Source organism: Mustela nigripes, chromosome 5 (genome assembly GCF_022355385.1).
Source record: "Mustela nigripes isolate SB6536 chromosome 5, MUSNIG.SB6536, whole genome shotgun sequence".
NCBI classification, from domain to species: Eukaryota; Metazoa; Chordata; class Mammalia; order Carnivora; family Mustelidae; genus Mustela; species Mustela nigripes.
This window is the reverse complement of record NC_081561.1, coordinates 127012059-127039202: the sequence shown is the minus strand read 5'-3', so window position 1 is coordinate 127039202 and position 27144 is coordinate 127012059. Positions and strand designations below refer to the sequence as shown.

The window sequence follows — 27144 nt, the reverse complement described above, 5'->3', positions numbered from 1 at the left end:
AAAGAAAGAGCCTCAAAGGCTCAAGTAAACCCAGTCCTGCCACCATTCACTGTTCATAAGTTGATGGGAGAGAAGCCATGCTTCAGGGCCCCCAATCCTCTGAGAAGGGAGATTCATCCACATTCCAGATCCCAAACTCTGGTTCCCTTTTCTCTGCTGGTGTCCTCAGAGCTCTCTTAAAGTCCTTCAGACTGAAGACTTCCTCTGGCCCAGGCCTCCGTGTTGCAGGCCTTCCTCCGCTAGCATGTTCTTCTTTTGAACCTTTGTTCAGACTGACTGCTCTCCTCACTAGTTTTTGCACACGTCTCCTAAAATAAAGGGCCCCAAGTGAAGCTGAGGGTGGAAATCAGGAACTCCAGAAGGAGAAAAGTCATCCACTGGGGTCTTGAGCTGTGGTAACCTTAGGAGAGTAGGACACATGCATGTAGATCTAGAAAACCATGGGCACACCGCCCAAGCATGCCAGTCCATGAGACTTAGTCAAAGTTTCAGGGGCCTGAAATCTGTTTTAATCTTTCACTTTCATGTATTAACTGCCACGCCAGAGAGCTCAAACCAACATTTTCTGGGCGGACAGAAGGTGATAGTTAATATGTATTCCATGGGGAGTTTTAGAAGCAGGCTCTCCTCCTGAATTTTAAGTGTAATTTTTACTCACTAAACATCTTGTTTACCTGTATTTCTTATGTACATTAGCGTGTGAATATAGAGATAACTTCGTTTGTTTCTGAACACGTTTGCAGAAATGGTAGTCAAAGTGTACTAAAAATATCAGGGCAATGGGGAATATAGAAATAAGCACAGATATTCTCAATTTAAAACAAAAACTTTTTGTGTTACCCTTTTCTAATTGGTGCAAAATTGGTACGATCCTGGTATTCCAAAAGACTTCATCTACTTCTATTTCTGTCTCCTTTTCTTGCACATCAGCTTTTGAGGCTGCAAAAGAAATCCGGACCAGGAGAAAGCAATGAACAAGGAGGTACACCAGGAGTACCTCAAGTCTTTGTTATTCATCACCAAAATTAATCAGCTCTGGAATTAAATTATACCTTGCCCCCCAAGCCCAGCTAATTCCAATTAGAACCACTGTCTTTTCATCAAATCACCCCCCATCAAAATCAGGTAAGGTCATGTAAAGAAATCAGAACTTGAAACTCTCGTTAGGACACTGCATGATGTCTTAAGCTTTGTAAGTGTTGGAATTTTTGTCATAAGGCAAATGATTGTTTTTGTTTTTTTAAGTAGGCTCTACACCCAATGCGGGCCATGAACCCACGACCCCAAGATCAAGGGTCGCATGCTCCACTGACTGAGCCAGCCAGGTGCCCCCATAAGGCAAAGAGTTGGAGTTATTTTTTATTTAAGCTTACTACTCTGTAACGTGGAATTAATAGGAAACTATAGATATGTAAAGAATAAGGATTCTGAAAACATTCAATGAAAACTTTTCTCAAAGGAAGGCCTGCAGAGAGGCTTTCTTTCCTATAGGAAATGAAATGGACACATGACTTCAAGGCCATTGTCATCAGCGCCAAGTGAATTTGTGAATCTCAGTCCGAATCGCAACCTTGGTATAGATGCCTTGGTTGCCCGGGGGTCTGGCTTCTTACCCTTTCTGAGCCTCATCAGTGAAACAGAGATGAAAATCTTTGCCTGTGGGGCTCCGAGAATTAAAAGACATGATATAGGTAAAGCTCAGTTCCCAGCGTCTGGCTTCTTGTAACAATAAATGTGAATTTCATTTTCCTGATTAAAAAACAACAGGCCACCGCTGTCTGACGTTCATCCGGCGGCACGATACCACTGAATCAATGAGATTAGATGCTGCCCTGGAACGTCGTAGGTCCTAGAAGAGGAATGGTTGCCACTGGCTGGGCGCTGTAAGAGGCCACGTGCCTCTACTTAAGTTTTATAGCATAATGAGGAGGTCCTCAAATTGTCTCCATTTTCCAGATGAAGAAAGTGGGGTTCAGGGGCATTAAGCTACCTGCCCAAGGTCATACAGAGCCATAGCCCTTGCTCTTGACCTCTATGCTACTCCACCCCACAGCAAAATCAGTAAACTGAGAGGTGACTTTGGAAGGCAGTGTGAATCGTATTAGAAACTGCAAATCACGATTACATTTCACACAGGAAATACCCCACTATCTAAAGCACAGACTGTGTAGCCGGAGAGTCCCTCCTACCCCCACCCCAGTGCGGACTCTCAGGAGCAGCTAAAGACACATTCCTCAGTTTCCCTTCTCCCTCCCGCTCCCTCTCTCCCTCTCCATAAGACCCTCTCATGGTGCCCAGTCTATACTGGTTCAGAGTCTGTACCTGCTCAGAGTGGACCTGGTACCAATCAATCAAATGCCCACCATGGGTGCCTAGATCCCAAAATGTCCCCCAAAGAGTTAGAAATAATAGAGAAAATCAGGGTTTCATAGAAAGAGGGGAAGAGAGTGAGCACAATGAAAAGGCATATGGCCTACATATTTTTAGGTTATTATAACTCGGGGCGGGGGTCGGGGTGGAAACCAGCTGACTAGCGAGGCTCATTAAGAGTTCTAGAGTCCGGGGCGCCTGGGTGGCTCAGTGGGTTAAGCCGCTGCCTTCGGCTCAGGTCATGATCTCGGGGTCCCTGGATCGAGTCCCGCATCGGGCTCTCTGCTCAGCAGGGAGCCTGCTTCCTCCTCTCTCTCTCTCTGCCTGCCCCTCTGCCTACTTGTGATCTCTCTCTGTCAAATAAATAAATAAAATCTTAAAAAAAAAAAAAAGAGTTCTAGAGTCCTAAAAAAAAAAAGAGAGAGAGTTCTAGAGTCCTAAGTTCTAAGGTTCTGGAGTCACTGTGTGGGTTTGAATCCTCGCTCTGCTGGTTGACTGTGTGCAAGTTGCATCACTTTCCCTCTATAAAATGGGGTAACAAAGGTCATCTCCGAGTACTGGGATTATGGGTCATTTATTTTGTGCGCTCCACATTTTCCAAAACCTCTCATTCATTTGTGCTACTCTTGAGAAGGAAAAAAAACATACAATACGTATTAAACTTCCCAAGCATATGGTGATGATATCACCCAGGAGAAGCAGGAAAGCTATGCGATTTATCCATCCCCTCCAGTGCATGGGCCCCCCTCTAACCCTGCACACTAGAAATTCCACCCCCCCAGAACCAAGGGACAGTGAGTCCAGGTTTGCCTTTTCTCAAACCTCCCTGGCACCAAAAGGGGTCCAGGCACACTAGGCATGAGGAGCCCTTGAGCAGAAAAAGTAGCCAGAGGGTATCAACAAAGCTGTAATTCAGTAGTATAGGTGTGCTGTCTGTAGTTTTAATAGCAAAGTTTCCCATCATTTGTCTAACCCATAAGGAAGAATTCATGAAATGCATGGGTGCCTTGTCTTTAGGACAATGTCAATCCGTATCAGTACAGGTTCACAATCCCTTAGCCAAAGCCTTTGGACCAGATGTGGCTAGGGAATCCAAAAATTTTGGATTTTAATGAGGCAATAGGGTGCACATGCTGTGTGACACACACAGCACCCTGAGTAGGGTCTTCTGGGGCGGCACCCTGTGGCAGGGTTCATGCAAATTCACACGAATGAAACAAAGATGACTCTTGGCTTCCCATCAGCTAGGCTCAAGCATTGCCACTACATGAGTCCGAAAAACACTTCAGCTTTCCAAGCCTTCCCAAGCTTCAGTTTGGGGATTTCAGAACTGCAGATAATGGATGGAAGACCATCATCTCAATCTTTTGGGTCATTACTTTTATGAGTCTACCCTAACTTTGATAAATTATAGGTATGGACTCAAAAAGTAAACCTGAATATTCAAGCAACCCTAACCCATGGCTAGTCATAGTCCCAGGTACATGACCAAGTCTAGAACATGTGAATACGGTCAGCATATATCAAGGTAAGTGAAAAGCCAGAAGATAGTAAGTCAGATAAATAACTTAATCACCAAATATTTACAGCACACTTAAAATTTACTAGAAATACAGACTCCAAGTCCAATAAGTTCAAATCAGCATTTTTACCTTCTAAGCAGTATGCACTTTAATAGAACAGCTCTATGAGGAACAATGATTATCAATCTGTTTCTTAAGGCAAACAAAATCAATAATGCGCTCACCCCGGGAAAAGTGAAATTACAGGGGTGAGCCAGAAATCATAGAGCACTTATTTAACCTTGGCAAAGGAAAGGCCCTTACAGGCCCTTCTGAATGGTTCTAAGATTGTTCCTTCTCAGAGCAGAAGTCAGCTAGACACTGTGGCGTAAGGGTTCCCTTTCAACCCTCCGCCAAGAACTGCATGGCAAGTGGTTGTGTCCAGCCATGACCTTTCCACGCCTCCACCCACTCAGGCACCCCCTCCAACGCTGCTTTCTGCAGAAATCCCATTTTATATAACTAAACCACTCTCCACTCCAGCAACTGGAGCATGGAATCCTGTGATTACTCCTGAAAATCTACAAAAACTAAATAAAGTTTGCCTCAGTCTTGGGCAACAACCTAATATTTTAGAAAGCACTTTCATCTAGGTTCACAGTTTGCTAAATATAAAAATTATGATTCAACAGGAAATTGGGTAAGTCAAGCAGAAATTTCAGCATGTTTTTGACGATTTTGCTGTCTCAGTGGTTATAGTTTTTAACCACAGCTTTGAGTTCTGGACACAAAAACTTGACACAATGTTTATTGGCTGATGTTTTTAGCAAGTGCATGTAAAATCCTTAGCAACAATGCTGATGCGGAAATTAGTCTAAGATTTTCCTGAGTGTTACAGAAACTCCTATTGGCCACAGAAGTCATTTTAGTGATAAGAAATTAGTTTTGAAAGTAATAAAACATTTTTTCAATCTGATTTTAGTCTGGTTTTATAGAATGTCATGTCTGTAAAAAAAAAAAAAAAGTGTGAAAAACTAACAAACACCTGTGTGTCCACAAATAGTTTGGTCAAATACTAATGGTATTTTTATCCTCCCCTTTATTTCAAAGAAATAAACCTTACAGATACAGTTGCCTCCCCCTATCCACTTCTCCTCCTCCCTCTCCTTCCAAGGATTACCACCATTCTAAATCAGGTGGTTATTTTTATCATGTTGGATTTTACATGTCACCACATAGATCTGTATCCATAAACAACATATGTCACTGTTTTTGCAACTTAACATTTTCACGTAATATTGTTTGTACTCATTTCAGTTGATATTATAAGCGTGACTGCTATATTACATTGCATGAATACTTGTTGCCTCATTTCTAGCCTGTGACTAATATTGTTATATATATTTTTTCTCAAACAGATTAAAGACCTCACAGGCTGTCTTCACACAATTAATATACCTTCACTGAAGTGAGCAATGATTTTGAACTTCCAGTTAACTCAAGAATTATGTTAATGTCAACTTTTGCAACTTTCTGAATGCTTTTACAAAATCGTTTCATGCTCACTAAGACCATGATCTATAAATGTCTGAGGCCCCAGAGCTGGATAATGGTAAGAATTTTAAGACTGTTGTAAAAACAATAAAAATTTCTAAAAATAAATGTTGATGCGTGGCCAAGTTGGAAGAAGTGACTGGAGTTTTCAAACAGTGAGTCAACATGAGACATCTTGGGTGCAAATGTTTTTCTTACAAGTGGAGATGCTGAAGGTGAAGTTCTGGGGCCTCGCAGTGTATGTGCACCTCACCTGCTCTGGTTTCCAGTCGGCTCAGGTCTGAGCTGTTGAAACAAGATGAGGCTCTTGAACGCCTCTTCCCCTGGTCCCTAGGAGGAAGAGGAATACAACAATGCTCAGCATAAAAACCAGAGCATTTCTCTTTCTGCGAGTAGCATCAGCTATTGGCAGATTGGGAAGAAAGCATAGAGGATTACTTAGAAGATGGAGTTTCACACTCTACAGTCCTTTAATCAAGGTCTGATTTCCAGCTTAGATTTATCTATCAAAAAACAAGACAGAGGGGTGCCTGGGTGGCTCAGTGGGTTAAGCTTCTGCCTTCGGCTTTGGTCCTGATCTCAGGGTCCTAGGACCGAGCCCGCATCGGGCTCTCTTCTCAGCAGGGAGCCTGCTTCCTCCTCTCTCTCTTCCTGCCTCTCTTCCTACTTGTGATTTCTGTCTGTCAAATAAATAAAATCTTTAAAAAAAAAAAAAAGACAGAGCAGCTTCATAGTATTAAATACAGTTACTAGAAACAACAACAACGAACAAATCCCAAATTTACTTCGTAAATCCAAAAAAAAAAAAAAAAGAAAGAAAAGAAAAAAAACCCAAACAAACTGATGAAGGATATATACCACAAGAGGTCACTGTTACAATAAGAAAGAACTCAGGTCTGCCGGACCCACAAAAGACTAGCATTTAAGAGCTGGAAGGGACCCTTTCTCTCTGTCTCCCTGTGCACAAGGAAGTTGTTCCCAAATTGGTTGGATGTGCCCCAAGTCACAAACCAGCGTCAGATCTGGAGCCCCGATCTCACGATTTCCAACTCACAGCTCTTTCTACTTTGTCACAGAGTGCCCTGTTTCCACTTTTAAAAATGCGTTCAGTTAATATTCTTTGAAAAATTCCTTATTTTTCCAAATAATTGAAATGTGAAAAATTGAAGGTAAATTCACGCAGCCTCCAGATGACAAATACTTTGTGTTCCAAATAAAAGAGTAGCGGTTGGCCAATAGTAGGATTATATTGCCAGGTTGGTTTGGATTTTTGTTTTGTTTTGTTTTTAAGGTTTTATTTAATGTAGAGACTGCCCAAGAAGGATACAACTTTCCTATAACTACAGCTGACACTTAAAAGTACTTACATTTAAATACCTATACACTTGGGACGCCTGGGTGGCTCAGTTGGTTAAACAGCTGCCTTCAGCTCAGGTCATGATCCCAGGGTCCTGGGATCAAGTCCCACTTCAGGCTCCTTGCTTGGCAGGGAGCCTGCTTCTCCCCCTGCAGGGGAGGCAGGGGAGGCAGGGGAGGCAGGGGGAGAAGCAGGCTCCCACGTGCGCTCTCTCTCTTAACAAATAAATAAATAAATAAAATCTTTTAAAAAAAAAAATAAATAAATACCTATACACAATTCCAAAGTAAAAAACACTGAGTGCAAGTTTTACAACAAATTTTTGTCATCAAATAAAAGATTTGCTCTAACAAAATCATAAAGAATGCATATACATGGGGCCAGGGTCACTCACAAACACCCACATGTGTGGCCCCCACACTTGCGCCAATGCAGTAAGAGCCTGGGGATAGACCTAGTGCTGTGTCTTGGCCCTTGGCTTGTACTGCTGCCCAAGGACTAGCTTCTTCAAACACCATTTTTTCCCATAAACATGCCCCCTTTTTAAACACTTGATTTAACACTTCATATCATTTAGTAGAGAAAAGATCAAGTTAATCTTTCCCAAAATGTGCACTTATTTCATACTATGAAACAATTGCCTTATTTTTACACAATGTAAAAACATAGATCTGGTACCAAGGGGTCCCAGGCCAATCAAAGGAAGAGTATGTGGATGGGATCTAGTGCATCAATGCTCTCAGAGTTGAGATTCAAATGGAACAGATCTAATCTACCCCATGAGAAGGTAAAATACCAAGTTTGACAGGATGTGAAGCCAAGGAAGTTCTTGCACTTCTCACTCCTAGATATAATAAGAAAGTCAGAACAATAGAGGCAAGGCCTTCTTTTCATTATTGTCCTAAATAACTACTGAACACCAGCAAGCTAGTTTTCAACTCATGGCTTTCCAAAGTCACTGGGCCACTCTTTCAGAGTCAGGGATGTTGATGAGGTTGCCTCCCTATTTAACACATTGTGTATCCCAATTATGGAAAGGGGTAAAAAAAAAAAAAAGGAAGAAAGACGAAGGGTCCTTCTTAGTATATACCAAAGCTCAGCAGTGCTGGGTCCTGCTGGTTCTCAAGAAGAGCACAGGATTGGGATATACAAACACTCGCTATGATCATCTTCGTACAGTTGTTGAACTGGTAAGCTCTGAACCCAAACTACCGGGTCCTGGGCCAACATTTATCAGCTGGGTAGATTTGGGCAACTTACTTAAGCTTTTGGCCTTGGTCTTCTTATGTTGACATGAGGGCAATGCCTCTCCTTAGTACAGTGACTGGTACCTCTGAAAAAGTTCATAGTCAATATTGGTTTTCTCTTTTGTTCTGAATCAACAAGAACCTGTCTGAATAGTCCAGGGCTGGATGCTGTTGTGATAAAGAATGTACAAAGCATTGCCCTGAAGGAGTCTAAAAGCTACTTTGAGGAGCTCAGCAACTTTTTAAAATGGAAAGTTCCAAGGAAGTCTCTAATCAAGGGCTAGATTGTGAAAGCCAGCAGGTTACAGGAACTAGAGGGATGCCGAGAAGGAAGTGATGAGTGAGAGGGAGAAACAGGCCATAGAGCAGGTCTTAAAAGAGTAAAGCGGGACCAGCAAGTGAAAGCACAACCCTCAGGAGGGGAGGATCACGAGTGAAGGCAAAGAGGAATGTGAGCAGCCTGAGACTCGGGGCAGGGGATAACTTCACAGGGCCAGCAAGGTAGGAATAGGAGATTTCTGCTGAGACACGTGGGAACTGTTGGCCGCAACTCAGGGGAGGCGATGGCCCCATCAGATGGGCAATGAGGAGCTGTCATAGGTTCTAAAACAGGAGATAGTGGGCTCTGGAGTTGTGACAAGAGAATTTAGGAGACTTGGAAGCACGTAGCAAGAACTAATTCTTGGGGGGTTGCCAATAGGACTAGAGATAAAGTTGAAGAGATCTTGCAAATGAGCAGTTGACAGGACTAGTGGTTGATTTCAGGCAGAAGAAAGAGCAGAAGGTAGGTCTGGAGGAACAGGAGAGCGGGGTTGCCATCAACAGAAATGGGAAGGTTAGGGAGTAGAACAGTTTGAGGAGTGAAGCACGTGCGACGTCTGCCATATTGAGTTTCGGATGAAAAATGGAGGATCGGCAAAGGAGCTGTGGAAATCAGGGAAAGAGCACTGTTAGAGGTCCAAGTGGTACACAGGGGCTGGAGTCATCAGGTTTGTGGCTGAAAAGACCAGAATCTCTGGTCCAAGCCTTGTTAGATGTTCATGTAAAGGATAGAAAAGGGGAAAAGAAGTCCAAAGGAAGAGGAGAAATAAAATATATTCTCACAGAGCCCAAGCATGCTGGGAAGGCAAGCATGATTAACAGGTCAAACACTGCTAAGAACACCGAGGAAGAACTACCGCCTGACCAGAGTAAGCCCCACAAGGGTGTTTGGGAAGCAGGACAGCTGAAGTCCCACAGCCAGAGTGAGGTGGGGAGAGAGGCATCAAGAAAAGAAAATCCCCTCAGCCAAAGAAGAGAACAGATGCACTTACAGTTAATGGAAATCTGTTCTCCCAAGAACCTTCTCAGTTCTCTGTACTAATTGAAGCCACAGGAAACAAAGATTTATCCTCCTTCTTCTCAATAATTCTCCACATACTTAAAAACATGGTGTTCACCACTTAACGTCCTCTCCTAGGGTTTAAATCCCATGGTTTTATTAGCTACGTTATCAGCTAATTATGATCGCATATATTAGCTGTGTGACTTCATGCCTGTTTTTCACCTAAGCTTTGGTTTCCTCACTTACATCTGAGGGAGTGGTAAATTCTAGTAACCCACTCTATACGGTTGTTGTGAGGATCAAACGATAAAATGTGGAATTGAATTGCTAGCAGAATTCCAGGTGCCTAGTAAGTACTCAGTAAGGGTTTATCATTGCCAGTGTCATCACTGATGTCACTGACAAACTTCTACTCCTCCTCCTAGGATGTGGTTTCAGATCTCTTTGTCAGCCTGTTCAGTCACTCTGAGCAAGTATCACTCTGTCTGGATCCCTTTTAAAGTCTGGAACCCAGCACCAAGCTAAAGATACGGCTGAGGAATAGTGAAGAGAGATTCTGAATAACGCAGCCTAAGAATAGGTTAGTGGTTTTGGTGGTCACATCACAACATTAGTCAATTCTTGTTTTTTCTTTCATATGCAACTAAGGCAGATTTCTCCCATCCATAGTGGACTCATTAAATTTCACAGTGTTCTATTTGGCAAAGGGTTCCTGTCTATCAGACATGTCTAGATCTGGATTCAGTCATCCAATATAATTCTTCTTCCCAGCTTCCTGTTCCAAATTGTCAGACCATAATTAATTTTTGTGCAATGATTTTTGATGTCCAACAATAAAATAATTCTAGAAATTATTCTTTAAAGCTCTTTTGTGAACTTCTTCTTAGAGGCAGAATAACACCATTTAATTAGTTAGGGTATCTTCATCTACAAATAACAACAACAAAAAATTCTAACAGACTTAACCAGTAAATGAAATGTATTGGCTCATATAACCTAAAAGTCGAACACTAGGCTGGATTTTAGGTATAGTGTGATCAGGGCGTTGGCTCCATCCTTCTGCAATTCTCTCAGTTCTGCCCTTCCTTCAGTGCAGGTGGGATCACTGAAGACGGCAAGATGGCTATGGCATTCCCAGGTCCCTGATCTATTGCCAACATGTTTCAGAGCAAAAGCAACGTCTTCTCTTCCCAATTACTTATAGGAGTCCCACATTTCACTGAATAACCAGAACCAAGCTCTCTAGCCAAGGCAATGCCATACACAGACTGACTGAGTCACTAGTGCTCATCCACCACTCAGTCCTTTAGGCAACGTCTAATTCTGGACCATATATACACGGAAGAAATAAAGTATATTTCTTTTAAAACATTCAAAAACTCAGATTTTGCTATTTAGACAGTTTTTCCAATTATAATGATTAAGTCAGAGGTCAGCAAACTTTTTCTTAAAAAGCCAGACAATATATGTTTTATACTTCACAGGCCGGATGGCAAAATGGAGGCTACCACGTAGGTACTTCTGTAACCATTTAAATGTTATGACTTGGGGTACCTGGGTGGCTCAGTCGTTAAGTGTCTACCTTCAGGGTCCTGAGATCGAGCCCCGCATGGAGCTTCCTGCTCAGTAGGAAGCCTTCCTGTCCCTCTCCCACTGCCCCTGCTTGTGTTCCCTCTCTCACTGTGTCTCTCTCTGTCAAATAAATAAATAAAACCTTTAAAAAGAAATAAATGTAATGACTTAAAAATGTATAAATCGTTCTTGGCACAAGGGATGTAAAATGAAACAAGGCGGGTGGCCAGCCAGATGTGGCTCGCCGGCCTGACTTTGTTGACTCCTGCTTTAAAGCAGTAACTAGAAAGACATTAAGAAGGATTTGGAATTAAGGGGGAAAAAAAGCAATAATTTTATTTCCATTTGGAAAAAAATTTCATGTATGAAAACGGGAAAGGAAGTCTTTTTTTTTTTTTTAAGATTTTATTTGTTTGTCAGAGAGAGCGAGCGAGAGCGAGCACAGGCAGACAGAGTGGAAGGCAGAGTCAGACGGAGAAGCAGGCTCCCTGTGGAGCAAGGAGCCCGGATATGGGACTCGATCCCATATGGGACTCGATCGTGACCTGAGCCGAAGGCAGCTGCTTAACCAATTGAGCCACCCAGGCGTCCCGGGAAAGGAAATCTTAAAGGTATATTTAAAAATTTTAAAGCACATTTAAATTTTAAATGGATTCGTTATTGTAAGCATAGGATAAAAAGAAAAATTTAGCAGATTTGAGCCAAACTTTCCCTTTCTCTAAGAAAAAGACACTTCATTTTTAGAATTAGACTCAAGTTGAATAGATTCAAGTCAGGAAGTAAATATTGAGGGCTTTGCAGCCGTACAGTCTCTAGAGCAATTCAGCTCCACTGGTAGGGTGCACACAGCCACAGACAACAGCTGAATGAACACGTCTGTCTTCCAATAAAACTTTATTAACAAAAAAAGGTACTAGGCTGGATTTGGCCCATGGGTTTTAGGCTGCTTACCCCTCCCCACTTCGTCGCCTCTTAAGATTCTTTGCGGGTGAATTGAGAAGGCCACACCAAGGAATGGTGCTGGGGTGGGGGGAAGGGGAGGTCCCTTCATCATGTCTTTGTGGCCCGAAGCACCAGATACATAGTTTCTAGACATATTAAGAACATTGGCATTCTGTCTTAATAACAAGTGTTAAAAAATAGAATTCTACTTAAACAGTTACATATAAGCCCAGTGAAATGAAAGAATATGACTTCAAAATAAGGCTCATAAGGTCAAAATTTTAAGTCCTCCAAGGTATCTATAGCATTGGGTTGCAGCCCAAGATTTTAAAATTCCATAGTTAAAAATTACACCTATAGCCTTAGTATCTTTTTCAGTTGTCATGAGGTGGTTATTCTTCAACTCTACTTGCAGAGACCTGATTCGACATGACTTTGTAGCTAACCATGTTTGCTTCACTTAGTTAAGCTCCAGTTCCCTTGGCTTCCAGTACAAGCCGATGGGTTCATGCTTCCCTTAACCTTCACAGCCCCACAGCCTCAAGGCACTTGGTGTGAAAAGCCCCGGAACTTGCCACTGCTGCTGTCTTCCTCATGGGGAGAGTGGCTGAGACTGCCCTCTTCCCCAGCGCGTTAGTGTGGACGCGGGCCCGCACCTCTGCTTCTCTCCCTACCCTCCCAATGGGGCGCTCACACACTCACCATCTTCCACCAGAACAGCTGCAAACTCTGCTTCCCAAGCGGCTCCTCTGGCCCGGGCTCTCCCCTCCCCTGGCCCTTCACTCCACTACCAGACTCAGTCTCCCCCTGGAAACTTCCCAGTGGCTCCCTGCAGCCTCCAGCCTCAGGACCCAGGCTCCGGCCACACCAGCCCATCTGACTTTCTGTCAAACTGCCACCACCAAGTCAGATCAGATACCCCTCGACCTCTGCAGCTCCTTCAGCAAAGAACACCATGTCCCACCCTGTTGAAAATCGCCTCGGGAGGCATCTCAAACCCATGGACCTCAGGAAACCTCCCCTGATCTTCAGGTCAGAATGAGGTGCTCTCCCACTGAAACTCCCAGGGCACGCGCTTTCATTCGCCAGCTTCAGAGTTAATCACAGAACAATGCTTTCCCAACTTTCCTGTGCGTTCATATCACCTGGCTGTCTTATAAAAAAGCAGATTCAATCCCCTAGGTCCAGGATGGGGCCTGAGATTCTGCATTTGTAGCAAGCTCCCACATGATGGGTGTCGCAGCTGTTCTAGAGGCCACCACACCTAAGCAGCAAGCCGGCTGGGAGGCAGCTGCGGTGAAAGCGCCTCATGGGAGGGATCCATTTCTCTGTCTCCCACTCCCTGAGCCCTCATAGGGCTCTGCTTGCTTCCCAAGAAATGCTTGTTAAATGGAAACGGCCGAACAAGGTGGGATTCTGCAAAACCATTCTGGCCAGTGCTTCTCTTTTCTGAACGAAAAACGGTTTCTCAGCCACATTACCCTTAATTGTTTCAAATAATAATGACTTCATTTTTTTTTTAAAAAAATGATGTATTTATTAATTTTTAAGGCCAGACAATATAAGAAAGTACAAAGAAGATATTTTTTTTAAAAAATCATCCAGGATCCCACCACCCAGAAATAAATACTAATATATGGTAAACATCATTCCAGACATATTTTGCACATATTCAGATGAAAAGAGAAAAGAAAAGAACAGAGGAGTGATTTGGAGGGAGGGCAGGCAAAGGATACATAAAAACAGAATCATACCATACATGTCACTGTAATTTTAAAGTATTAAGTATAAATTTTACTTGAATTTGACAGAGAAACAGAAATTGAGATGAAACTGAAGGAATTGTAGAACTTCAGATGAATGGGTCTTCCCAAGAGATATTAGTTTCTAAAAGATCTCTCTGAAGTTAAGAAAAAAAAAAATAATGAAAAACATTAGAATGCTGAAATATTCTTTTTAAAATTTATATTTCAATTTCAGACTGTAGCTACCGACAAATCTATTCCCTCTTATCAAGTGAACTAATTGCACTGCCTCCCAAGTACCAGTCTGGGTTATTTATATTACTATTACATCATTAAGGTTTCTGTTCCATAACCATCATTTTCAGAGTTTTAGTTCACTATGAAAATAAGGTCAATACTCACCAGGAATGCCTCCTCATTTCTGAATTTTGACACATCATTTTGATGAAAAAGAGTTTTCTAGGGTCGCCTGGATGGTGGCACAGTCAGTTAAGCATCTGACTCTTGGTTTTGGCTCAGGTCTTGGTCTCACGTTCAAGAGATGAGCTTCCAGTGGGCTCTACGCTCAGCACAGAGTCAGTCTCCTTCTCTGCTTCTCCCCCTCCTCTCTTTCTCTTTCTCTCAAATACATACATACAATCTTTTTTTTTTTTTAATTTTTTTCTAGAAAGTGCATGTATGATATAGTTCCCAAGTTCAATCACATTTGGAAACATCTATCTGTTGCCTTTTTACTGAGCAACACCATGGCTGGCAATGCAATCTTGGATTACTCTTCTTAGGACTTCAGAGTCCTTTCTCCACTGTCTTCTGACCCCGAGAAGTGCTCTAATAAAGCCAGAGGCAGCCTGCCGTTTTCTCCTTTGATGTGACTTGCTTATTCAGCCTGGTTGGCCATAGGATACCTTCTTCCATGCATCCACTCCATCAACAGTTACTAATTGAGGGTGTACCGTCCCGGGTAGTGTTCTCCTGCTGAACATGGCTGTGAGTACTTGGTGTGGAGCATTCCGTGTAAAATTTAGTTGATATGTCCACTGAGCGTCAGATTCAAACTGCTATTTCAGAAACTTGTCTCTTCCATTGTCAGTTGGTTCTTGTGAATATCAAATGAGTTAACACATGTAAATTGCTTGGAAGAGTGCGTGGCAGGGAGTTGTTGAAAGTGAGCTCGTACTAGGACGGGCTGTGGGGCAAGGAGGAAGACCGCGAGACTACAAGTGCCACCACGCCTCCGGTATCTATCCCAGTTGCTTTAATCATGTTCCCATCTCCGCATCTATTTCTTTTTTGTCGGATTGCTTCCAGCCTGTACACCACGTCTCATTGCATTTTCAACTGTGTTTATTCTCACTTTATTTCTAATACGACTTTCCTCTCCATGTTTATACATTTTTCTTTCACTTCTTGAGAACTGCACACATATTTTTCATCTCTTTAGGGGGCTTAGAATCTCGAATTTGAATTCTTATAACCCAAAGAAGAGCTCCTTTTTCCTTTTTTCTTAAAAAAATTTTTTGACACTATGGGGACGCCTGGGTGGCTCAGTTGGTTAAGCAGCTGCCTTCGGCTCAGGTCATGATCCCAGCGTCCTGGGATCGAGTCCCACATCGGGCTCCTTGCTCCACAGGGAGCCTGCTTCTCCCTCTGACTCTGCCTTCCACTCTGTCTGCCTGTGCTCGCTCTCGCTCGCTCTCGCTCGCTCTCTCTCTGACAAATAAATAAATAAAATCTTTAAAAAAAAATTTTGACACTATGGAAAATTGTTTTAATTCTTGTTTTAGAGGGCAATTCCTTTTGTGATCCATTTTCTTCATCTGTCTTTTGTTATGTGTTTTATTTATCTGTGCTCGAGTTCTATGTTAACTCTTGTCCTATTTATTTATCTTTAAAACCGAGCCATTTATTTGCTGGAGAATAAACAGGAGCCACAGAGGGGGAGAATCAGGTGTTCTACAGCTTCAACTTGAGTCAGCTTCCTTGAACATCCATTCACCAAGTCTGTCATTTTTCTTGACCTGAAGCATGTGGCCGCTGGGTCTGTGTGTGGCGTACTACTGTGACTCAAAGGAAAAATCTGTTCTGTGATAGGCTCCTAGAGTTCTAACCTAGCAAACTCCCTCCCCTGCCAATACACGCACGCAGGCACACACGCAGGTACGCATGCAGGCACCAGCTGGCCTCCAGGAAATGAGGAGATCATCACTCTCAGCTCCACCCCCCTACCCTTTCACCATCTAGATCCTGAATGAGGTCTAAACAGGGGCATCTCCACATTTCCCGTGGCTGGCCCACACCCTCAAGTCTCTTTTCTTGAATTAAAGACTACTGGCGTCCACCTGTCTGAACTGAGAGACTCACTCTTAGTGAAATCTGTCTCTTGCTCTAGATCTGAGGAGGTCAGTGTGTGCTCTCAAATGACCCCTTGTTTTCATCTATACTTCGTAGAGTCCAGCAGGTTAACAAAACACCTGCTTGCACTATTTCAAATGACAAAAACCTAATCTGAAATACTACATGCTGTCCCTGTCAAAATAAGGAAAGGAAGGAAAGAAGAGGGAGAAAGAAAGAAAACAAGGAACATAGTGGTTCACAAAACAGAGCAGTCTGTGATGTGGACATGGTGGCCTCAGGTACTGCTAGATCTAGGGGTATCTATGGATCGTCCTTGAACTTGGTCACTATCTCCATTTCTTTAGCTCTGTTTATATCACATCCCCCCTCAAAATCACCCTCTACAAGGCAATGAAATAGCTACTGTTGGCTCTAAGACCACATCATCTTTACAGCTTATGAACTTAAAAGAGCACTTTCCTCAAAGGCTTTGGCAAAAGGCCCAGAGAGGAATTCAGCTGGCCTGTTTTGGATCATGTGCCCACCTCTGAACCAACTGCTGTGGTTGGTGGATTGGAGAACTCGGAAGGCCAGTCTGGGGCCACATAATTACCCGGGGCCCCCAGGGAAGGTGGGCAGGGAAGATAAGATCAGCCCTTCTCTAAACCTGGAGTGAGCATGATGCAAGACAGCTTGCTCTCCAAAGGCAAGAATGCCGGGTAGACAAAAAAAAAAAAAAAAAAAAATCAAGCCCACGCTGCAGTATAAAGTTCGCTCCATGTTTTGCCATTTTGGATGGAACAGGTTTTCTGCTTCATTGATGGCATTTATTTTTGTGTTTTTCATTCTTTGCTGCTTGTGTGCAGTTTCTGCAGAATGCCTTTGTTTTATCACCTTTTACCAGAAGCCCTCTTTTCTCCTTTTTGATTCCAAAAATACTATTGGCCCTTGACAGTTTACAGATAAGGCTTTCAGGCCTTATTAATCATCCCACAATCCTTGGCAAAGGCTGGGGGGAGATGGGAGTGAAGATGCCCAGTTATTTCCATTTTACAGATTAGAAAACTGAGCCCCTGAAAGAGGTAAGGGACTTGCCAAAAAGCATACAGGTAAGTCAAGTGGCTGAGAGTGAACCAAGCCTAAATCCAAGGATCATGATTTCCAGCAAAGAGTTCTTGGACTATCGCTTCTGGGCCTTTTGGTTAAGATCAAATGAAGAGTTCTTGGGCTTTTCTCCTGAAGATCACATTTCCGAACCACAATAGTTCGAACTGTTTTTACACTGAAAGCCTTAGAAGGTTTTGAAGCAGGAATACCAAGGGGTTCATCAGATTGAACCACTGGATGGATGAATGGCTAGGTGGATAGACATATATACACATTCATATTCTAATGGAAGCTTTATTGTTTTCAATCCACATGGCAACACAAAGTAAGAGAAAATGGAGTGTCCCTAAGGAGCAAGCCGGCCAAAGCTTAGATGGGCCCTTAACCGGACACAGCGAGAGTGTCGGAGGTGCAAGACTGTTTGAAGATGACAGCTGGGTAAGTTCTTCAGAGTATATTCTCTTTGGGAAAGTTACATAGTCCTCCAAGATCTCTTTTATGATGCTAGCTTGCTTAGCAAATCCTTTTTCTTTTCTTTTCTTTTTTTTTTTTAAAGATTTTATTTATTTATTTGACAGACAGAGATCACAAGTAGGCAGAGAGGCAGGCAGAGAGAGAGAGAGAGAGAGAGAGAGGGAAGCAGGCTTCCTGCGGAGCAGGGAGCCCGATGAGGGGCTCGATCCCAGGACCCTGAGATCATGACCCGAGCCGAAGGCAGCAGCCCAAACCACTGAGCCACCCAGGCGGCCCAGCAAATCCTTTTTCCATCACGACCAGCATAAAGTGAAACTCCAGTCCATCCTGGGTCTGAGCTATCCATACTCTAAATTAAGGGGGTACAAATCAAAGCTACTTCGCTGGAATAGACCGCTCCCTTCTCTACCCAGCCCAGAAGCAGGCAGCGTGAAGGTGGTCACATCCCCCACATTAAGCAAGTGGGTTAGGACCCAGCACCAGCGGGGCGGGGCGCTCGTCCTCACTTCCACTTTCCCCTGCACGAGGGGGGCGGGGCGCTGGTCCTCACTTCCTCTTTCCTCTTTCCAAGACCCGCTTGTGCTCCTCCTCCAGCCAGTGTCCTCTCAAGCCTCCTCCTTTTCTAGTTCTTGCATTCCCTACCCCTCCTACCCCCCACCCCGCCAGCGGGGCTCACTGACAAGAGTCGTCATTTACCACATTAGGGATTAAAGACGGAAAAATGTTAATTGAGTAAGGCTTTGGCATCAAAACTGGGACTACTCCACTGCATAGCAAAGATAATTTCTTGGAATTCTTCACTTAAATGTTTACGAGAAACAATTATCAAGTGTCCCAGATTGATTCACAAATGTAATTAATGACAGAATTGCTAATAGTTTCCATTTTCTGGTTTGTTTTAATCCTACTGTATAAACTGTTTTTTTGGCACCCCGTCAACCAAACTCCATCCGTGATTCAAGGAGGTAAAGACTCATAAAGCAGACATGTAATTGGAAGTTAAACTCGCCAGGGTGCCTTGCAAACTCGACTCAGACACAGTCATTACACGACGCAAAAGCCATCCTCACCGAACAGAAGGAAAACAATGAGGGCCGCCAATGCCTCATAATTTGGGACAGTCAGGAAGAAGGGCTTCCAGTCCCTAACTGATTTCTCCTTTGCTGTTGGTGGGATAAAATATGCAACTGAAAATGCCCTCCCTGATCCCAGCAAAGGAAGACAGAATGACCTCTGGCTTGCCAGATTATTCTGCAACATCTGAAGGTTTGCAGGAAAAAAATAAAATAAAATAAAACGGCTCTTGTCTGGTTTTTTCCTAGTCAACTTTAATTACTGTAAGGATGGGTGCAGCAAGATAAATGTTTCTTTTTCACTTCAGCGCTGAAGAAACTCAAGCTCTCCCGTGGTCTTTTATGTTTAAGCTCTGAGGCCTGCAGCCCATTCTTAGTCACCAACTGGAAAAGATCGGTTGCAATGGCCAGTCTGATGTTTTGTGCTCAGCTCCCAGAGTCCCAATTTGAAGTCATTCTCTTCCACTTAAGGAGTTATTTCATTTTTCCTTTAATTTAAAAAATGTTCTGAATGCAAAGCAACATGACCAGGACAAGTAGGTTGCCTGATATGAATTCCGTGTGTGTGACACTCTTCGGGCTGCGTCTGCAGACAAGGTCAGTTCAGCTAAGCTAACCAGCTGCCAAGCAGCCGGTTCCGGGAAAAGTTTTAAGCACACGGCGTGTGTTCCGAGCCAAAGTCAGACCCAAAATCAAAAGTGAGGGCAACAAGTCCTCGGTCTTAAAATGGCTCATGGAATTTAATCTTATTAGGCAAAGCGGAACGGGGCAGTTGTCCACAATGACCCAATGGAAAGTCCTAGAAAAATAACTTTAACTGAATGACCCAGGCGAGTCCAAGACCTTCTGCATATCTTAGCCTCGTTATTGGCCTGGGGCTAGAGAACAGAGGCTGCCCTCTCTACTCCCATCCTCCACCCCAGTTCCCCTTCATTCGAGAGACTTCTTTAGGAAAACACAGGGCGGGGGTGGTGGGGGGCGAGAGAGGGGACCGGAGAATTCATATGGTCCGTACAGTGAACATTTCTCCACAAATCTTACTATGGTAAGAAAATTGTTCCTCAATTTTCTAGTGGAAGCCCTAGAAAGCCCTGTCTAGGAACATGGTATGAAATAAAGTAATTCCCAATAATTAATTTTGTGAGGGATTAGGAGAGGGATATCACGGACAAGAGAAAGGTACGGGATTCTCCTGTTTTAACTATTTACCTGTTTGCCAAATAAGTATTTGAATCCAAGTTTCTACATGGGAAAAAGGAAAGTGTCTACTCTTTGGTGGAATTAACAGCTTGAACTAATCCAAGGAAGGGAATGTGAGATTCCAGGCCAGCCAGGAATCCCAAATAACCCACAAACAGAGCAATCACTCATCACTCGAGGGCTGGCCGAACAGCCTAACTAAAGCAAAGACTACTCTGACAGGCCCATCAACGCAGCGTTCGGTGGGTATGAATAAATGTTTTCCTGAGGAGTAAATAGGGAATGATGTAACACCAACTCCATTTAGCCATGAGAAAAAAAATCTTTCCTATTCATGCGTCATTAACTTAAAAATGTATTTGTATAAGAGGGAAGATGCAAATCAATCATCTACATAAGATTAGGAAACAAACTAGTATAGGACACAGTTTATCCTAAACAGAAAACTAAATCAAAAGAATACTGACCCTCCACTTCTGAGATGAGATGGCAAGGTGGTTGTCCCTTTGAGCATTTCTTGCTTCTTGATTTCACTGAAGCCTCCATCATAAGTTAGCTGAAGTGGGTGACTCTTTAAGCGGCCAACAGCTCTTGATTCTGTTAAATAAATCCCGTTTATTTTCACCATAGGGTCCCCCATCACAACTGTTTCCTCGGGTTCCACCGTCGTCTTTGCTGTAGAATCAAGGAGATGTTTGGTCAAAGTGTTTCTGATTTTTGGAATCATTCTTTCAATATTTTTCTCAATCTAAGAATTTATACAATTTAAAATTTTTTATATTACTTATAATCTAGTCTGGAATTGTGTTGCCAAAATCTACAAGACCTTCCCACTACTTCAGGCTTGGCAGCATTGATTCATTAAGATGAATGGGATCTTCTCTCTGCTCTCTCAGAGTCTACATGAACTTGAATGGAGGTTTATGACTAACCCAGTCCACAGAAATACTTCTGCGTCCCAGAACAATGACTCCTTTTCCTGAATTTGATCATGTTAACAACTTTTCATTCAAAAAATACTGAGTGCTACGGCATCTGGTGACTCAGTCGGTTAAGTGTCTGACGCTTGCTTTCGGCTCAGGTCGTGGGTCATGGGCTCAAGCCCCACATCGGGGGTTCCATGCTGGGTGTAGAGCCTGCTTGGGATTGTCTCTCTCTCCCTCCCTCCACCTCTCTAAAATAAATAAATAAAATCTTAAAAAAAAAAAAAAAGTACTGAGTGACTAGACACTGGTCTAGATACTTGGGAGGTATCATTGATGAAACAAAGATCCCTGACTTTGTAGGCTTATATCCTAATAGGCATAAACAGATAATAAATAATATACCACAATAAATGAGGTCCAAGATATAATATAATAAGTACTATGGAAATAAAGCAAAAGTAGAAAAATGGAGAAAATTAAAGAGGGTTGGGGATGGGGGTAGACAGCAGTTTTGAAGAGGGTGGACATGGTAAGCAGTGGAGGTGAGGCATCTAGCCACTGGTTGACAAGGGACAGAATTCCCTGCAGAGGGAAGGGCACTCTTAAGGCAGGAGTGCGCCTGGCATGCTCAAGACGCAACAGGAGCGGAGTATGTGAGGGAGAAGAGGAAGAGAGCTGATCAGAGGGACAGCACCCAGATCGGGGAGGACCTAGACACCACTGCCAGCTGGTAGGAAGAGGAAGGCATTGGCTTCTAAGTCTTTCTAAAGAGGACTAAGAGGATAATAGTTGCAAACAGAAGTCCAGTCTCTAAACTAAACAACTATTGTGTGTATGACTGCAGATTCTTAGACCTATGATACAACACTCTTTCTTTATCAGCCAGTGGCCATTAGGAATAGCTCATTTGTGATGCTGCTAGCACACTTGAGTCTCTGATAAAATGTTTTTTTTTCAGGGGTGCCTGAGTGGCACAGTCAGTTATGCATCTGCCTTCAGCTCAGGTCATGATCCTGGGGTCCTGGGATGAAGCCCCACCTCAGGCTCCCCGCTCAGCAGAGAGCCTGCTTCTCTCTCTGCCACTGTCCCTCCCTCTGCTTGTTCTCTCTCTCTCTCTCTCTCAAATGAATAAATAAAATCTTTTTAAAAAAATTTTTTTTCAAAGGGGAATGTAGGGAGAAAATACTGCTTTGCAAGCTTCTCCAGGGCAACTCAAAGTTTCCTTTTTTGCACTTGAACAAACCAATAAAAACCAACAAAACCACTTAGTCCACTCCGACTAAGCTCCCTGCTTTCGAAACAATGAGTTTTAAAGCTGAAAGGAACCTTCAAGATGGCCTAGTCTAAACTTAATTTTTCAGATGAGAAAACTGAAAACCTGAGTGTTACATGACCAGTCTAAGTTCACAGAGCAAGTTCAGGGCAGGCTGGGACCATACAGCTTGAAGAGCGTGGGCTTTGCATTCCATCAGATTTAGGGTCAAGTTCTGGCTGAGTGAAGCGGGCAGGTCACTCAACTTTTCTCTCACCTTCCTCAGTGGTTCCCACCTCTTAGGGATGTGCTAAGAATGAACTGATATGGTCTAGTAAAGTGATTTATTACAAACATAGAAGTTATTGTCAGTATTACTAAGGAAACCCCAGAATCCCAAATTCTGGTTCAGGGCTCTCTCTGTGGCACCACGCTGCCTTAAATACCTTGACTACTGAATTACAAAGCCCAGATTTTGTCTTAAGTAATGCAGTTTTAGCCTATTCCTACATTTTAGCATTGTTTTCCTTCATTCGTTTACTCCAGGAATAGTTATTAGGTACTCGCTGCCCTGTGTTGGGTGCTGTTCTGGGGGCTAGCGGTCTAACAGTGGGGGAGAAGCAGGGAATCCCAGCCATGCAGAGCTGCTGCTGTAGGGGGTAAGTGGACCCATACTCAGGGGCGGAGTTGCTGCTGTCCCTCTGACTTCACAGTCTACTGAAGGGAGCCTGTCAGTTATTACTGCAGTGAGGAGCTGCCCTGGGCTCCCTCTGACTCCCCCGATGGAGGTCCACAATAAAACTGAGCATGAGTACCAATGCCCTTTGTGTTCCTGGTAAACGTCCGTAGCACACTGTACTAATTTCGTAATGGATCATGGGTTAAACTTCAAAAGTCTACAACAAGCAGGGCTACCATGCGGAAACAGTTCCATTTCACAGATACTGCTTTGGCACTGACCATATACCAGTCCCCGTTTTAGGTTCTCAGGCTACCAGTAAAAGAAATCCTCTTTTCCTATTGAAGTTGCTGAGTCTAATAGGGGAGACAGAGACGCAGAAGTGTTAAAGAGAGAAATGTCATACAGTGTGGCCCAGGGCCAGGTAAGGGCAGTAGAGAGAACAAGAGAGTCCCGAAGGGTTGGGACTGGTCAGGGAAGGATTCATAGAGGAGGCAGAGCCTGAGAAGTATTCTGAAGGATTAACAGGAGGCCAAAAGGAGTTCTGAGAAAAAGGAACAAAAGTCTGGAGTCAGAGCTAGCTTTGTGTGTATATAAGCTGTACAGTCAAGCTGGGTCCCTTACTTAGAAGGGCCCGGCATTTGGTTGAATGCTTTGCTGTTGCCATCTTGGAATTCTCAATAATTTTTGAACAAAGAGCTCTGCATTCTCATTTTGCACTGGGTCCAGCAAATGATAGAGCCGATTTTGCAAGAGGCTTGAAGTAGCAGGATAGGTCCGGGGAACTGCAAGTGCCCAGGCTGTGGGCAGGAGGCAAAGGAGAGTCAAGAGAAGGGCCTGGAATGTTAGTCTGGGGCCAGATCGCCAGAGAGCTGTGCATGCAGAGGAGTAGGGACTTCATCCCCTCCAGCAGGAGTCAGCAAACCATCCACTGAATCTAGCCTGCCCCTTGTTTTTGTATAGCCTGCGAGTTAGGAATGGTTTTTACATATTTCAATGGCTGGGAAGAACTCAAGGGAGAACACTATTCTAAAACATGTGAAACTGAGAAGAACTTCAAGTTTTGGGGCCTATCAATCGGTCTATCTTGCTTTCCCACTACAACAGAGTTGTAGGACAGTTGAATAGGTTGAACAGAGACTATATGGCCCATTTGGTCTGAAATATTTACTCTTTGGCTCTTCACAGAAAAAGTGTGCCAGCTCTTCTGCTAGGTCAGTATTTCCCAAACTGCATTCTTCAAAACACAGATTCCCCCGTCAAGGACATTTGTAAAATGCTAGGTTTGAAGGGTATCATGGCTCTTTCCACAGTTTGGCGACTATGGCCATTGCTGCTATTAACATTGGGGTACAGATGGTCCTTCTTTTCACTACATCTGTATCTTGGGGGTAAATACCCAGTAGTGCAATTGCAGAGTCATAGGGAAGCTCTATTTTTAACTTTTTGAGGAATTTCCCACTGTTTTCCAAAGTGGCTGCACCAACTTGCATTCCCACCAACAGTGTAAGAGGGTTCCCCTTTCTCCACATCCTCTCCAACACTTGTTGTTTACTGTCTTGTTCATTTTGGCCATTCTAACAGGTATAATGTGGTTTTGATTTGAATCTCCCTGATGGCTAATGATGATGAACATTTTTTCATTGTCTATTAGCCATTTGTATGTCTTCTTTAGAGAAGTGTCTTTTCAAGTCTTCTGACCATTTTTTGATGTGATTATCTATTTTTTGTGTGTTGAGCTTGAGTTCTTTATAGATCTTGGATATCAGCCTTTTGTCTGGAGTGTCATGTGCGAATATCTTCTCCCATTCCGTGGGTTGCCTCTTTGTTTTGTTGACTATTCTTTTTGCTGTGCAGAAGCTTTTGATCTTGATGAAGTCCCAAAAGTTCATTTTTGCTTTTGTTTCCTTTGCCTTTGGAGACATGTTTTGAAAAAAGTTGCTGTGGCCGATGTCGAAGAGGTTACTGCTTATGTTCTCCTCTAGACTTTGACAGATTCCTGCCTCATGTTGAGGTCTTTTATCCATTTCGAGTTTCTCTTTGTGTATGGTGTAAGAGAATGGTCGAGTTTCATTCCTCCATACATAGCTGTCCAATTTTCCCAGCACCATATATTAAAAAGACTGTCTTTTTTCCTGGATAAAGAAGATATGGTCCATATATACAATGCAATGGTATACCTCCATCAGAAAGGATGAATACCCGACTTTTGTATCCACATGGACAGGACTGGAGGAGATTATGCTGAGTGAAATAAGCCAAGCAGAGAGAGTCAATTATCATATGGCTTCACTTACTTGTGGAGTGTAAGGAATAACATGGAGGACATTAGGAGAAGGAAAGGAAAAGTGCATTGGAGGAAATCGGAGGGGGAGACGAACCAGGAGAGACTGTGGACTCTCAGAAACAAATGAGGGTTTTCAAGGGGAGGGAAGTGAGGGGTTGGGTGAGCCTGGTGGTGGGTATTAAGGAGGGCACGTATTGCGTGGAGCCCGGGGTGTGGTGCATAAACAGTGAATCTTGGAACACTGAAAAAATAAATTTGAATTTAAAAAAATACTGACCACATTGCCCACCCTTAGCCACTGCATAGTAAATATTTACATGGAAATCAATAAATGAATAAATGAATAATGAATGAATGAATAAATAAAATGCTGGGTTGAAGTAAGATGAAATGGGCATCTTTACCGACCCTCAGCTAGGCCCATGTGCTCTGGGGCTCTCCACGAGAGGGAGGAAGCAGGCAGACCGATCTGAGCACTGGACCCCTCGTCCAAGGGACAGCTGGGACTCAGTTCGGCAAACACTCCTTCAGACACAGGGAGCCCTCCAAAGGGTTTTCAGCAAGAGGATGATGCAATCTGATTTTTACTTGCCTCCTGCCCCCTTGCCCCATATGGCGCGCAATAATCGTTGTTCACGGCCCACTGGGATGAAGGGATGAGGCCGCCGCTCACGGGCGCGTGCGGTTGGCAGCTTGGTTTCTCCCGGCTCTTCTGGCTGCTCCCAGGGAGCGTGGTCCTCGGTGCGCGGAGGGCGGAGCAAGACAGGGACGCCAGGAGACCAGGCACGGTGAGGGGGGCCGACAGCGGTGCGGCAATGGTGGCAAAAGAACGTGCAGAGCCAGGAGACGCTTCGGAAGCCCATTTCGGGAGCCTGTTGAGGGCTTGGCGAAGGCCAAGAGGACAGGGATGGTGAGAAGGGGGAGACGGCCCTGTGGCCTCTGTCCGGCTCCAGCAACTGGGCGGGGTTAGTCACACTGCCACCTCCAGCCAAGAGGCCCACGTGAACACACAGCAATTACACTGCGGGGCCTCCGAAGACGGCCACACGCGTCCCTTTCCCTTTCCTTTTCTTCAGTCAGAAATTCCCAACCTGCCACCACACCCCTCTCCCTGCCTGTGCCAGAGTCAGCTACAAATGACTTCATGCGAAAGGCAGGCACACACCCTCTGTCTCCCCGCTCAGCTGCCTTGAGAGCCTCAGTCCCCCACCGAAAGGCATCTTCGCTAGACAGCACAGACTCCAATACCAAGCCCAGGAGGCCCCTGCACGAATGACAATGGTGCTGAGGCTGGAGTCTTAGAATATATATATATATTTCAAGATTTTATTTATTTATTTGACAGACTGAGATCACAAGCAGGCAGAGAGGCAGTCAGAGAGAGGAGGAAGCAGGCTCCCCGCTGAGCAGAGAGCCCGATGTGGGGCTCGATCCCAGGACACTGAGATCATGACCTGAGCCGAAGGCAGAGGCTTAACCCACCAGCCATCCCCAGGCACCCTGAGTATATTGGTTTTAATGGGGCAATGTGTGCTTTTAAAATGACAATGACTTTTTACTGTCATTGTCTCATGAGTGCTGACCCCGACTTCGACCTGGACCTCGGGGATGAGGAGCCCTGGACACCTGCGAACAGGGCAACAAGAATGGCAACAAAGACATGCTTCTGGCCCTTCGGGGAGCATGAGGACGGTCTCAGCGCTGGGAAATGGCAGCCACAGTGGGTGTGCAGACAACAGCCAGGGAGTGGGGGCACAGAAGGGGAGGCGCAAAGCCCCGAGGGAAGCAGAGATGGTGAGGATGGTGGGGGAAGCCTCAATCCCTCAGTCACCCGCACAGACACCCGAACAGCTCCGTGAGCCTCAGGGCGCTCACCTGAGAGCTACCAAGAGTTAAATGCACAAAATGCCTAGGCGGCATCCAGGCTCAGAAGCAAAACATCTAGTGAGCGACACTACCCTCACACCAGCCCTGCCACCCCCGTTTCTAAGGAGTTCCTAGCGAGGTCTGACCTCACTCCCAACCCCGGGCTCCAGATCCTGTGCCCCTCATAATGACAAGGACTTTGGTCCTGTAATCCCCACTCCTCTCTGATGTCTTCAGTCTGACGGGGTCCCCAGGGAGGGCCCATTTGAAAAGCTCCTCAGGGGATTCTAAGTGCAGCTAGAGCTGAGAAACTGAAGTCAGAGGAGGTCTGTC

The 27144-nt window shown here is 44.2% G+C and overlaps 1 protein-coding gene across 1 annotated transcript in view; it reads right to left on the bottom strand.

Moving 5' to 3' along the window:
- ARMC2 (armadillo repeat containing 2) overlaps nucleotides 1-27144 on the bottom strand; it is a 109890-nt gene that overhangs the window by 62639 nt on the left and 20107 nt on the right. Inside the window, exons 5-7 of the mRNA XM_059401162.1 lie at nucleotides 20269-20476; nucleotides 5680-5756; nucleotides 841-939 (exon numbers count right to left, since the gene is read on the bottom strand). Coding sequence (XP_059257145.1) covers nucleotides 841-939; nucleotides 5680-5756; nucleotides 20269-20476 — 384 coding nt within the window. The remainder of the gene's footprint in view (nucleotides 1-840; nucleotides 940-5679; nucleotides 5757-20268; nucleotides 20477-27144) is intronic.